The sequence below is a fragment of the Mercenaria mercenaria genome, chromosome 1 (assembly GCF_021730395.1).
Source record: "Mercenaria mercenaria strain notata chromosome 1, MADL_Memer_1, whole genome shotgun sequence".
Classification (NCBI taxonomy): domain Eukaryota; kingdom Metazoa; phylum Mollusca; class Bivalvia; order Venerida; family Veneridae; genus Mercenaria; species Mercenaria mercenaria.
This window is the reverse complement of record NC_069361.1, coordinates 99,297,775-99,313,592: the sequence shown is the minus strand read 5'-3', so window position 1 is coordinate 99,313,592 and position 15,818 is coordinate 99,297,775. Positions and strand designations below refer to the sequence as shown.

General features: G+C 34.9%; 1 protein-coding gene across 1 annotated transcript in view; it reads right to left on the bottom strand.

Annotated features, from left to right (window-relative positions):
• Nucleotides 1–12,481, bottom strand: part of LOC123529040 (uncharacterized) — a 62,512-nt gene extending 50,031 nt beyond the window's left edge. The window contains exons 1-3 of the mRNA XM_053518423.1: nt 12,458–12,481; nt 5,487–5,582; nt 586–652 (exon numbers count right to left, since the gene is read on the bottom strand). Of these exons, the coding sequence (XP_053374398.1) occupies nt 586–652; nt 5,487–5,556 (137 nt within the window). The 5' untranslated portion in view covers nt 5,557–5,582; nt 12,458–12,481. The remainder of the gene's footprint in view (nt 1–585; nt 653–5,486; nt 5,583–12,457) is intronic.
• Nucleotides 12,482–15,818: the final 3,337 nt, after the last annotated feature.

Here is a 15,818-nt window from a genome sequence, read left to right as displayed (position 1 = left end):
ACCATGGGAAGCATGAATGATCTGTCGCTCGTACTGAATATATCGCTTCTTTAAAGACATTAAACTTCAATGAAAATTAGTAGTTTTTTTTTTATCTCACCATGCAGGATGTTGACAAAATCAACAGGAAATGCCAGTAATGGAACGTACAATGTACCGTGTATTTAGCGTACACTCCGTACATGCAACGTATACGTTGGACAAGGTGAATCTTAACTTTGCTTATAAATAAATGTTTACAGACCCTCAACTACAGACCCTCCATGTGAAACAGAAATTATCAGGATTTTAACGCATTGTTTTTTAATAAAATATATATCATACCAAAATTATATAAGCATTATTTTCATGTTAAAGAAGTTTAAAGGTGCTTTACGCATATATACAGACAATAATATTGTGGTCTGACAGTCAGTGCCAACAATAATACTACAAAGAAGAGTGACACAATGGAATGTCACTTTTAGCTCACTGTCAATGTGAACTTAGACCAAAGAAGATCAGAACAACATTACCACTAGATATTTGAATAACCTAACAATAATATACAAATATTGCACAAGATATGAAGATATTACATCTTACCTAGGATTATGCTTATTTTCTTTTGGGAAATGCTTTCTTCTATCATTGTCTGCATGGGAGTTGTGATCTGTTTTCAAAAACAAAAGATTTCATAACAATTCTAGATAATAAAACAATTATCCAATGCTATTTTGCATGATTTAAGAACAGGGGCCCATTTCACAAGGCCTAATTAGAACAAAGTTTATAACTAAAGTGCTTATAAAACAAAAAATTTAAAGTAGATTCATTTTAAGTAGTCAGCTATTCCTAGAACCTTATCATAGCAGACATTTAATGGTAATATCTTTACCTTGAATTAAGGACATTGTTCAAAATTGTTACAAGTAATATCCTATCAATGAAATGTGTTTTAAGTTTACATTTAGGAATTCAGGTAGATCTATACATAGAGCTCTGAATTCAGCAACCCCTATTGGGCCTCAGTCAAACAGCAGCATGTCAATACATGCGATCAGCTGTTTGATGGAATAGAAGCTATGACTAGAATTCAGGAAACTTAAAAACTGTAAAACTGCTAAATTCAGCTGCATTTTTCTAAAATTTGGGAATACATTTCAAATTTTTTATACAAGTAATTAAATTTGTGGTAAAAATAAGCTTTATAAATATAAGTAGATAAGACAACAAGAGCTGTCACAGGAGACAGCATGCTTGACTATTTCGATGCTGGATAGTGAAACTGGGCACATCTGAGAAAACTGGAGCTGTCACTGGAGTGTTTATTAACTCCAATGGTGGGTGAAGATATTGCACAATAGCCGGAGTCTGTGTCAAAAATATTAAGTAATAAGAGAAGTACAGATAAGTGTATCAAAACACTATACAAGTACAGCCTAAGCAAAAAGGCAGTGTTCGACACTAACTTTTTTGCCAGGTATCCAGAAGGAATACCTGCTGGGAAATTTAGGAATCCCTGCTGAAAATTAGGAGTCCCTGATAACAAAATGTGGTAAGAACATGAAAAAACTAAAATCTAACAAACACAACTGTTTACAGTACTACATGTATTTTATTTCCACTTTATTTCCATTTTACATCAATGACAACAATAGCTTGTATGACTTTTGCTGTAAAAGAATAATGTCATTTCTGTCCAAGTCCTCTTCCCCCTCATCTTCACTACCATCGCACTCCTCTGCCATTTGTTGTAGTTCGTCTAAATGTATGCCGCCTAGTTCATTCTCCCTTATAACCCCCTTATTTGTAATCATTTTTTTGACATAAAAAAAATTCCGAAAAGTCTCTCTTAAATAAATAAAAAATTCAAAAAAAAAAATGTTCCGACCTACCTACCCTAATTTTTTGAGCATGTTACCAGATACAAAGATTTTTTAGGCCTTATTAATGCAACTCCCACAGACTTTATCTAAAACTAGTACATTGGTCATAACAGATTTTCTTAAACATTTCATATTTTAGTTGTTTTATTTTGCACATTGCCTAAAAGTGGGTGGGGTTTAGTGTTTGCATGCTTTTATTATCAGCAAATTCTTCTAAATAAGGGCTGCTTTGGCAACAGTGATCATATTTTTCGTAAATGCAGACGTTTTATTGGCTTTTTATTTTAGTTTGTACTAGAAAAATCTTGTAAGAAATGATAAAATGTTCGAAAATGTCGGTCTAGAAAACGAGTGACAAATTTATACGAAAAACAAAAGTAACAGTTAAAGTTCTTGAAAAGATAACTGTTTTAACTTTATTTTCTCATCATACCACGTATAATTTCTGCTTATTTAATTTGTTTTGCCCAAACAAACCCTCGGCAATGATAATAAATTTGTTATAGGCCGTAACGGCCGACCAGCTCATGTAATCGTATCGAGCACACAAAATAATGGTACAAACACGATAATCTAAGGCTGCATTGTTTATCAATTAACTTGTAAACATTGATTAATAAACACCTTTGATAACGACAAGGCATATTGTACTAAATACAAACCGCGAGATAAGCACGTGTCATTTGGCGCGTGGCGTGACTGACATCTGTCGGTAGCTAATTAAAATACGACGCTCCGCCTACTGCCATATTTCCGCTTGTGACGGCTAACAATATTGAAATTCACTGGGATTTTGATTGACAGGGGGCAGAACTATCGAACTTGGAACGCATCTAAGTAAATTTCCGCGAGTCAAGCCGACGCACGTGCCATAATTTATGCCGGTAAAATACGAGTTTTTCTCGATTTTCGCGGGTCAAAACCCGGGACCTCGGGTCAACTGAACGCCCTGGCTTAGCAAAAGACCGATGTTTGAGCGAACAAGACTGGGGAATTTCATTTTTTTAGAATCATATTTTATTTGAAAATCAAGAGTCCCGACGGAACACCGAAATTGTGAACTTTAGGATCCCTTGCGGATTTTTGGTGTCCTCGGGATCCCTGGACACCGTTAGTGTTGAACGCTGAAAGGGGGCATAATTAATTAAATATTGGTGCAAGAGTTATGCATCTTGTATCATATGATGTGGGTGATGATGTGGAACAACTACTTCAAGTTTGAATCAAATGCATTTCATAATAACCGAGATAAAGTGAAAGTGCATCAAAACTTTAACCTGAAATTCTTAGTAAAAAGGGGGAATAATTCGTGAAAAATTGGTGCCAGAGTTATGCACCTTGTGCCAAATGGTGTGAGTGATGATGTTGAACAACTATTTTAAGTTTGAATCAAATCCACTCAGTAATAACAGTGATAGAGTGAAAGTGCATCAAAACTTTAACCTGAAATTCTAAGTAAAAAGTGGGAATAATTCATGAAAAATTGGTGCCAGAGTTATGCACCTTGTGTCATATGGCGTGGGTGATGATGTTGAACAACTATTTTAAGTTTGAATCAAATCCATTCAGTAATAACTGAGATAGAGTGAAAGTGCATCAAAACTTTAACCTGAAGTTCTAAGTAAAAAGGGGGAATAATTCATAAAAAATTTGTGCCAGAGTTATGCATCTTGTGTCATATGATGTGGGTGATGATGTTAAATAAGTATTTTAAGTTTGAATCAAATCCATTCAGTAATAACAGAGATAGAGTGAGTGCATCAAAACTTTAACCTTAAAAACTAAGCGAAAAGGGGAGATAAATCATGAAATATTGGTGCCAGAGTTATGGCCCTTATGTCAGATGATGTGGGTGATGATGAGGAATAACTATTTCAAGTCTGAATCAAATCCATCAAGTAATTACAGAGATAAGTTGAAAAAAGAGAAAGTGTAAAAAAAACTTTAACCAAGGTGGGGACGCGGAAAGATGCAGACGCCGGGTCAAGTAGGATAGCTCTCCTTATACTTCGTATAGTCGAGCTAAAAATAAACCTAGTCTAATTTTGGACAGAATACAACATGATAATGCGTTATCATATCAGATGCAAAATAATTCCAGGTTTGTAAATATAAACCGATAAAGAAAACATTAACAAGATGGCAATAGTCGCTCTAAGTTGCCAACCTGGCCTTGAATAAACATATGACAAACTGAATCATGAATGGTAATATCTGTGTTTAGCATACAAATGCATAAAACAATTTAAGTACCCTTGAATAAGTTTGAGAGAGGACAGTACAATGATTCTACATACCAAGTCTGACGGAGATCATTCAGCGGTTCATGAAAAGAAATTGTTTTTAAAAAATTATATTTTTAGCTCTAAATGGCCCCTTAAAGGGTCCAAGTACAGGTACCCCCTATTGAAAAGAAATTGGAGAGTGCATCACCTTGATGCTACAGACCAAGGTTGATGAAGATCCATCAAACAGGTCTTGAGAAGAAGTGCTTTTAAGGTATTTCTATTTTTAGCTCTGGCAGCCCATTGAAGGGACTAAGTGCCCACATTTGAACAAAATTGAGAAAGGACCTAACAATGAGGCAACAGACCAAATATGATGAGGCTCCATCAAGTCATAATGCAACAAGCAAGTTTGATGAAGATCCATCATTGATGCAGCTCATGAGGAGGATGTGTTTAAAAAAAATTTCTATTTTAGCTGTAGTGGCCCTCATTTAGCCAAACTTGAGAAAGGACCTTACAATGACTGTACAGAACAATTTATTTATTTATTTGGGTTTTACGGCACACCAACACAGTATAGGTTGTATGGCCTCAAACAGGACTACAAATTTTGGTTCCACATCTCATTTACATCGAAATAAAAACATGAGGTATGGAATCAAAATTTGCATACCTGCTGGAATCACAGAGTTACTGCAAAACCAAGTGTTAAGACCCTATTAGTCGCCTCTTACTCTCATGCTATAAATCATATCTGATGAAGATCCATCAAATGGTTCATGAGAAGTTGTGTAATGGTATTTCATTTTTTTAGCTCTAATGACCCTTAAAAGGGACAAAGTGCCCCCATTTGAACAAACATAAGAGAGGACCTTATAATGATTCTACATACCATGTCTGATGAAGATCCATCAAGCTGTTCATGAGAAGCTGTTTAATTTTTTTTCCATCTTTAGCTCTAGTGGCCAAGTGCCCCTACTTGAATATATTACAGAGAGGACCTTCCACTAATGCTACAGACCAAGTTTGATAAATTCATGAGAAGAAGTCTGAAAAGTGCCCCCATTTGAACAAAATTGTGAGGGAATTTTGCCAGGATGCTACAGACCAAGTTTGGTGAAATTCTGACCAGTAGTTTCAGAGATGTTTAAGTAAAATTGTTGAGGACAGACAACGGACAACAGATCAGCCACATATACTAACAGTTCACCCTGAACTCTTGGTTTAGGTGAGCTAATAAATGCAAAATATCAAATGCTGATAATTTTGTAACAGAATCAAGCACTGTCTGTTTAAGATTGATGCCAAGAGGATAACAAGTGCATTGTAATACCTTTGTTAAGAACAGCTAGAAATTACTGAACAAATTATAACATGAGTAGATGCTAACCAGCATTTTCCTTTCCTATTCCACTTCTTCTGTTGCCTGTAGTCCCCTTCCTTACTGGTATGGATGTCATTCTCAGTCTCTTGCTAGGAACATAACCTGTAATGGAAAACAATTTAGCAACATTCTTAAACATACATCTTTTAACCCTTATCTTGCTAAATTTCTATTCAATATGAACTTGTCCACAGTACCATTAACTGTTAATCTCCTATAGCTTTGACAGTAACACTAACAGAGATATCTGACTTTATCAGAAACTTTAACAACAGGACCGCCACCCTGGAGTGCAATAATACTTTTACTTCAATTAAGTTTGAATGTTAAATCGCATGTTGTGACTTATTTATGGGATTTACTTATACTCAAGATTATTTACGAGAGGACGAGTGGATTTGTCGAGCCCTGGGGCCCAATGCACTATCTTGATATATACTTAGAAGCAGACACTTATGCAGTTTGTTTTCATAAAATTAAACCCCCTCGGACAAACTGTTTCGAGAACACTCCTTGGACAGAACCGTCCCCCCACCCCCCACACACAGAAACAACAGTCAGGAAATATCCACCTTCGACAAAAAAGGAAGTGTCTAGCCGTCCGGTAACCGGATGCCTAGCCTGCGTTCTAGCCATTCCAGTAATAGATTTCTTACTGAATAAGTAATAATACCTGTGATTTACAAAAGATATCAATACTAATCAGACCTGCAAACAAAATTTTGAAGTACTTAAAATTTTCATATTTTAGTATTCAAATATCTTTTCTTTAAATAAATCACTGTTTAAAATGACATTTAATTTCAATAGCGGCCGTGTTCAAAACTTTTAGAAAAACGGTAGTTAAACGTTCATAATCAATTCATTTTATTTCAAAATAATAGTCAAAATTAATGAGTATGACTGAATAGCAAAGTCAATTTGATTTTGCGAAGTTAAATCATAAAATTGAAAGTAATTAAATAATATTTTTTTAAATCCTTTGAAGTTTTATTAAAAATATAATTCTATGTGTGTATGTCAAATTTCAAGAAAAAATATTTATATTTAGCATGGTTTTGAAAAGAAAAACTTGTGACAGGCAAAATTAAGTCATAAAATTGAAAGTGATGTATATTTTTTAAAATCCTTTGAAGGTTTTATTAAGAACATAATTCTACTTGTCTATGCCAAAATTCAAGAAAAAATATTTACATTTAGTATGATTTTGAAAAGAAAAACTTGTACGGATGTTGATTTCATCTGATTCTATATGCGCGGAAAACTCAAGTGACAGGCAAAGTCAAGTCATAAAATTAAAAGTAATTATTAGTTTTTAAAATCCTTTTAAGCTTTTAATTAAGAATATAATTCTATGCGTGTATGCCGATTTTCAAGAAAAATATTTATATTTAGTATTGTTTTGAATCAAAAAACGTATACGGGTGTTGATTTCGCCCGATTCAATATGCGCGGAAATGAATATTTTTTCAAAATCCTTCTGAGCTATTATTTAGAATATAATTCTAAGTTTGTATGCCAATTTTCAAGAAAAAATATTTATATTTAGTATGGCTTTGAAAAGAAAAACTTATACGGGAGTTCTGCTGAGGCTGCGTTTTTGCGCCATTGGCGCTAAAAAAATACGAATGGGGCACCAAAAATCGCGTTTGTGGGCTCTTGGCGTGCCAGAAAATCTAACAATTCATCCACATTATCCTGAACGTATATTCACAAAAATATGCGTTCTTCCATAAGATGTTGTCTAGTATCGTGACACTACATCGTCACAAACAGATAACTGTTTGTTGAACAGCAAAATGTTCCACTAATTTGTTTGTTTGTGCTGCAACAATGTTTTTTCTGCGACCTCTTTTACATTTTATCGGCTTAAAAATTGTTTACAAAACGTCCAAATGACACTGATCAGCCGACTGAATGGTCCTGTGATTTTTCTGATAAATAGCAACCTGTTCTGCGGTAATGTATAACCAGTCAGTTGTCTAGCATTAGATTCTTGTACCCATTCTGTAATAAGGAAAATGCGATACGCAAGCGATTTTTTATGAATTGGGTATTAGGAATTTTAACTGCGTTTCAGTACGCACACTGATTGATAGGGCTGTGGATCGTCAGACAAGTGGCAATCCGATCCGCCAGTCAGGGCTGACGATTCACAGATCGAACCACGGATCACCAGCAACAACTTATAATGATACAAAAATGCAAGCCTGTTATTTTTGTACTGTTTTCTTTATGGAATCTAAGCTTTGCAGTTCTCATAGTGCTCAGTTTAATAGTTTTGACCTATGTTTAATGTTTTGCTCATTAATTAAAGTCAGGTTTCGCGGGTGGACTTCTGTAATGTTTGGCCATTCTTGCAGATGAACGATATGACCTCGGTCATTAATATCACAATATTTAGTAACAGTTCCGCTTTTTTTTTATAAGGAACTTTTATTTGTTGGACATTTTGTATCTAACTTTTTATTGAATTTAATTACTTAAATGATAAATGTTTATTCACTGTTTTGACAGATTCTATATTAATTTTAGTTCGAAAATAGGACCGATGCTAACTCTACCTAAGACATTTGTTTACATCCGGTTTAGAATCTAAAAACGCGTAATCGTCTTAGATGTGCAAGAAAATTCATTGAAGATGTTTAATGTGGCTTTAATTTAGTTTTATTGATAGAATTTTACAAATTGCATGTATTAATGAAAAAGATCGCGATCCAACGATCTTGACAATGACGAATATCCGTACTCAAACTTTTGGTCAAACTCGTGGATATCCGTGTACTCGGATACTCGTTACAGCCCTACTGATTGAATTCAATTGGGTTTTCTGAACTTTTAATTGCGTAAATTCACGCAAATACGCAGCTTATCTGGAGCTCTGAAATATATTTCCTGAGAATCAGCATACACACATGCAATTACATTCTAAATAATATCCCAAAAGGCATTTAATTAATGTTATGTACTTTTAATTTTATGATTGATTTCGCTTGTCACTTGTGCAGTTACTCGTATAGAATCAAATGAAATCAAACCAGTATACATTTTTCTATTAGATACATGTACCATAATAAATATTAATATTTTTACTTGCGAATTGACATATAAACGTAGAATACTATTTTCAATAACGGCTCAAAGGGATTTTAAAAATAGTTTCTAACTTTTAATTTTACAATTTCTTTCTGCTTGTGACTTCTGCACGGAATCGGACGAAATCAACACCCCAGAGTTCTGCCGAGGTTTTAAGTACAATGGGCCCATGGCCCATCTACCCTGAAAACATGGGGCCATTCTGAAGCTTTTTAAAAACCTTTACTTTTCTTATGCTTTATAAACAAAGTTCATGTCATCAATACTCTTTTTCCTTATAACTTAACCATGACATATGATTAACCAGCAAGTTCTTATGATGCTCTATTTGTCAGACGTTTAACTCTACTCTTTTTTTTACCATTGTTTTCGGTTTACTCAATTTACTGGACTGGGTGGGGTCGAATCACTCTGTGATTCTAAGGTTGTTCTTGAATGTTCAGCGCTATCTATAGTTGAATCATCACTTTTGTTTAATTTATCATTGTTATTTGTATCTTTCCCCAGTGTAACTAAAGTCTGGTTCATTTTCTTAGGGGCAGGAGGACTGAAAAATTCGTGCAAAATTGCTTTTCCTTGCGACGAGGTCGCCATTTTGATACAATGATGGTGCAATTATCACGACATGTTATTTTTTCAAATCCATCGCAGTGATCTCCCCTGAAGTTATGTCTATCTACCGTGCAAGACAGGCACACTAGGGATCGTTTTCGGGTTTGATTGTTAGATTTTCTGGCACGCCAAGGGCCCACAAACGCGATTTTTGGTGCGCCATTCATATTTTTTTCGCGCCAATGGAGCAAAAACGCAACCTCAGCAGAACTCTGATATATCTTAAGTAATTAAATAACAGTTTAAACTATATAAAATCATTACTTATTCATTAAGAAATCACTTACTGGACGGCTAGAAAATCTCTAGAAAATCGTCCGGTAGTTGGAAGGCAGGCTAGGCCACAGACACTTGGGGGTCAGCACCCCTTCCCCTCCCAGACCGCCCCTGACAACACTCAGTCAATATATTTTTGTTTTTTAAAACAAACTGAGCACATGTCTTCTTTTTAATAGTATTATTCTTAAGATAAAAAATATTTAAAAAAAAAAAAGAAAAAAAAGATCGCCCACAGCGTGGAGCGAACCTGCCCAAAAGTAAGCTCACACAACCAGTGTCTGTACTCTCTGGACCATCGCGGCAGTTGACGTCATGAGCGAGTATTTTTATTTTAACCACTAACGATATTGTCTGTGTCCCGGCTCCGTGTAGTAAATTTGACATCAAGCTGGGATCTATTCTCCTATTCCTTGGACAAGCTATTTTGTGTTGAAAATGCTCGGAGTAAGTTAATTGTCTTTAGTTTTTCCTGGAACAACTGATACGGGGACTGGAAACAGGCATTTATCTTATCTGATGCTGTCGTCCAATCGAAGCGTATGCCGTAGGTTATTCTGCTATTACTCAAACACTTACGCCTTACAGTTTAACTCGTCCTTTCAGTGAAAATCTGGGAAAGCATTTGTTGAATTTTTTGTTGAAAACAAAAGTTCTGCCATGAAATTATTGCCTGCATCTGTTTTTAAATGGAAAATATCTACATTAATGTTACTTTTCGCCCTGTGAAAATGGCTAAATCTAGACTTGTCTTACCCAGAGAAAAAGATGTCGTCTTTTACATGATATTTGCCTTGTTGATTCAGAGTATTTAGAATAAAAAAATTAGGACATATTTTAATGAAAATAGCAAGTCAAAACTGTAACCTGTTGCCTGAAAATATTTGTTTATGATATTGCTCTGTTCTTCACCATTTAAATGCGTGTTAAACCTAGATGATTTTCTGCAGTTTTATCTAAAAGTTCGGAATACTAAATGTAACTTCGTTGTCGGCCTTTTTTTAAAAAAAATATTGTTATTTTAATTTAAATACATTGTATTTTTCACACATCAGTTTTAAGATTAAATTTATTAAACTAATTTTTGGAGTTTAAACAACAATTTCGTTTGAAACATTCCCTACGTTCAAGAAGAATGTTTGTTTCTGTATGTAGAAATCTGACATTATAAACAATAATTATAATTATGGCTCTACAAGATTAAGAAAAGTGTCAGCTTTCTGTTATTTTCCATTTTTTTTTTATTCAAATCCAACAAAAATCGGGCCTTTGATAAAGGTTTGAAGTTACGTGATAAAATATTTCTTCAGGGAAGTGAGCTCGAGTTAATTAATAATAATTAAGCATATCACCACATGCAGTCGCATGCTGTTTTTGCTTCAGAATCCCTTTAGATCAATCTCTGGTCATCTGATTATCGCCACTTAACATGTGACTGGTAAACCCTTTGAACAATAAGTGTTATAGCTCCATGAGGTAATATGCTAATTACGCGCTAATCGATAGTGGCGAAAACAAAATATCGATCGCTAACGACTGGTCGATATTTACAGGTATGGACGACAGCATAGTACAGATAAATGTATTGATTTATACAGAGTTTCTACTCCCCGTATTAGACCTTCCTGGTTTTTCTGAGCATGACTGATAGTACATGGGAGATTTTTTAAACATATTGAAATAGTAACAGAGAAGTTGTTGTATGGTCGAGACATGTGCTCAGTTTGATTTAAAAAGTGAAAATATATTGGCTGAAGGCTGGCAGGGGCGAATTGGGAGGGGGAACAGGTTTTGACCCCAAAGTGTCTGTGGGCTAGGCGGTACTGTGCTTTAGGGTATAGCGGATAGCTAACTAATTTTTCCTGTATTCCAATTCAAAGAAATGAAAATAGTATTTGTTTTCAGTATATATCAGACAGAAAAAAAATATATCTTTCTTAAAACATTCAGCTTTTAATAGAAATTCACATGTTTTTTCTCTCCAAGTCATTGTTTACATGTGTGCTGATTTAGGGTGTACAGGATAGCTTTGGTCATTTTTTCCATTATTAGTTTAAAATCCACATCTTAACAAACTTTCCAAGATTTCTTTACTATAAATCAGAATAATAATGTATTCTCTTTTCAAAAACATTCAGCTTTTTAAATTTCTATCGGATACTTTTCATTCACTGACGTTTTTTACAAATACACTGATTTAGTCTATAGGGGATAGCTTTATTTTACATTTGATGACATATGAAAAATAACACAACGAGCAAATATTTAAAATGTATGTCAGAATGTCTGTTTGCATGCCAGTAAAAGAATGAAATGAAAAAATATACAATAATTCAAGTCTAAAGATATAATTTATCAATCTATCCTCTATAGGCATGAAGGGGGCAATTAGCCGGATATGCCTCCGTGGTCCACTCGAATGTAGTCCATATCAATATATAGTGCAATTTTCCCGCCTAGTAAAGGCCATTTTCATGCCAGATATAAGCTTTATTTGTGCTTGATTGTAAAAAGGAATGTCCGCAGATGATTTTAAGCTACGTTATATGCTTCAGAAGATGATTGGAAGCTGCCTTGTAAAATGAAAGTGAAAGTAGATATTTCCTGATGTCTACCTACGCAATATTAACGTTTTCATCACGTGTCTCAGTCACGTGACCATGGTTTCACTGCATTATGGTCAACCCCATATTTTTTGGGTATATTTTGATTGCCTAAAGACAGACCTTCAAGACAAGGGTAGTCTCGCAGGAAGTGAAAGGCTAGAAATCTTGATAAAAATATGTTATAAGTTGTTAATTTTATATAGAAAATAGCAGCGGATGCATTTAATACCTTCATACCTATACCCTAAAATCCGCTATACCCTAAAGCACTGTATACGCTGGTATGGATCGAGGTTTCAGATATTATAAATCTGGAATAGTGCAGTGTCAAATAATTTCTGAGAGAACAAAGAAGGATAAAAAGCTAGCGAGTCTCGACAATATAACCTGAACCAACCAAAAGAAAATCGGCGAATTACAAATTATCAACAGACTCAAGTTGAATTACCGCGGCAACACTAAAGCTTATCTTTAAACTGAAGAGTATATAAGGTGAGGACTAAAACCCGTCTTTTCTATTACTTTCAGCATCATCATCAAGTTTATACTCGCGATTTGAATTTTAACTTTCTGTAGCATCTTTCTAGCAGATGGGATCGTTTCTAAGCTGAGCAATTCTCCTGGGTTCAAAGCCAAAGTTGGGGTTGGGATGAGAGTTGGGGTGGGAGCAGAATGATCATAATTTAGGAAGGAATGTAATAATGTTACGCGCATATAGCCAATCTGCGCATTTGGTAAATCGCGCAGCGCAAAATAACCAATTTGTTATCTGCGCAACGATTTGTAAATCGGGCAACCTTATATATTTCTTATATGCGCAGGGTAACTGTCTTGCGCGTTTGGTAAATGAGTCTGCGCTTTTAACATATGGATGATATCTCCCGATAAAACTGAATATCGATAGAGGGTTAGACTTGTAGGCCTACATAAAACAGTTTAATTTTAAAACTGACGGTGATCAGGCACGCGTAAAGGTGTGAATTGACTGTGCTTAATTTGTAAAGAACAAGAAAAACATTTTTTTTAAAGTAAATGAGCGTATTTATGCGGTAATTTCAATGAGATGCTCACGTCCCTGGTAGTTTATGGACTAAAAATTTCTGTTGATGACGGTATTAAGAGTCATTTGTCATAGGTGTTAAAAAACTTTAAAATGATACAAAATATCCAAAGTATATTTAATAACACAAGTTTTTTCATTTATTTTTTTATTTATTTTTTTAAACTTTTAAACGCCATAGCCTGTGCGGGATGTCGATCCAGCGCTAATATCAAATATATTTGAAATACAGTGTAATTTCAAACTTTGCTATTAGCGCAGGACCGACCTCCCACGCAAGTTACAGGTGTAACATTATAGATCCATTTAGATTTGTAAAAAAAATATAGTTTTAGTCTGTAATCGTAAATCTAAGTAAAAGTTAATATGATTTATAAAAGATATTTAAATTATCAGAGTAATTTCCAGATTTTCATTTAGCGCATGGCACCGAGCACATATCTTGTGCAGCTACAAAATATAACATTTCGTTTACGTTTTGATGAAAATTAGGCCTACTCTTTATTCAATCGATTTTATACTCTAAAATAATAATAATAATATAGATAAGATCTGTAAGAATTTTCTTTTAATTCTGTGACATTTTTATTTCGTCTTTTATCTTAGACATGTTGAGAGATATGCTCCCGTTGGTAAAAAGAATATTATTGTGAAATTTCAAGATATTTCAATATAATAAGAACGATATTTTGCTAAGTGTGTGCTCGGGTGAAGTAGAAAATTATAAAAATAGCCTAAAACATACCAGAAGACGACGTGTGCAAGCTGGAGGAAATCACACCTTCACGCATGTTTGGGTTTTATTGCATCTTGTATAAGATCGGAGGTATTGAAACCTGGTGACCGACTGCCATGAATTTACTGATGTAGAAACAAATTTATGACACATAATTTAAGTACCAAGATATTCAGCATTTGACATCTATATTTATTAATAAATTGACCAACTGCATGATTTATCAAACACGAAATGCAAATTTCTGATATATAAAGTTACATTTGTTATTTGCGCTGCGCATTTGGTAAATCGCGCAGATTAAATTTATCCTGCGCAACGATTGGTAAATCGTTGCGCATGTAACCAACGTACAAAAATTTGTTATATGCGCTGCGCGTTTGGTAAATAGCGCAGATTGGTTATTTGCGCTCAACAGCAATATCAAATACCGTCATACAAAATTGAATGTAACGTTTCTCCAACGTCAAAATATCCATGGTCGGTCTAATAGAATTTATTGATTATGCAATTATTTTCTTCATAATATGTCTTAAACAGTCTTTAGATGAAGAGTTTCTTCCAAGTATTTAGACACAATACGACAATTTTTAGTCGAACTTATCCGACGTATACAGTTTGTTTTATATTGTGACTGTCAAACTGTAATGTCGCGGTGGCTGCAAAAGTTAGAATTTAAAAAGCAGCCACTCAGCGACAGTAAGCTTGTCTAGACAATTTTTTAAGTAGTCCCGATTCAGTTGTACCACAAGGACTATCCGAGGAGCAAGTTTTGCTTTCTTTGTTTTTTTTTTAATACAAGCGAATAGCCAGATGACCCAGCGTCTTGAGTACATATCTTTGCCGCTGATAAAAGTTGATAGTTTCATCTGATAATGACACGGCGATCTTGACATGCAAGCTACCTGGGATTCCAAATTGAAAACATGATATCTGCAACGACGTTATTACCAGCTGTAGTAAATCTTTAACCACAAAACTCGGTTATATACTATTTTCTAGAATCGACCTCATCTGTAAAACATCTGGGGTATCATATAACATCAGGTTTGAAACGAAATAATTATATATGTAATAAAACAAACGTTGCTCTAAACTTTCTTTGAAAGAAATTTCCCCAAAAAGGAGATAAATCAATATATATAATAACCATTTAAAGGAAATCTGTGGCTCTTGCATGAATATCATGGGCGTAGGAGCGAGTTTAACTTTGGGGGGGGCCAAACCTTTTCGTACAGCGTGGGGGGGGGGGGGTGGCAGTATCCCTGGCTGGTGTATTAGTCATATCAAAGCCTCAAAGCCTTGTACAGGGGCCAAATGGGCCATAGGCCCCCTCAAGCCTCTATGTTTTAGCAATCATTGAGTTATTCTAATGATACATATATGACTAGGCACTAAACTGTCTTAATCAGTCATATTATATATTGTTCTAATTAAGTGTGCCATTTTTTTACATTCTTCTGTTGAAGTCCTGGACATACCATCAATTAGCGCTGCATTTGTCTAATTGTGATATAAAGTTGTGGAAATATCACTTCCCTTCAATTCACAATGAAAAACAAAAAAATATATAACGTTTACATGCGTAAACAGGTTAGGCCTACATAGATTTTGCAGACGCTCAAGCCGGAACTGTAGTGATTGCGCTCAATGATATATTATTTTTAAAAAATGTAATCAAACAATCCTTGGCGTGGCGCGTACAGATTTCAGTACTCGCACTACGGAAAGAGACAAGTCAGAATACAAGGGAAGGCCAAATGCAAATCAGAAATCAGGTTGAAAAGAATTATATGATGCTAAGTAAATGTTATATTAGACTGCAAGTTATATCTCTTTTTCAAAATATTGGGGGGGGCCAAACTGTAGTTTGGCCCCCCCTCTCCTAGCTTTGGGGGGGCCTGGCCCCCGCTGGCCCCCCCTGCTCCTACGCCCATGAATATCCTAAGACG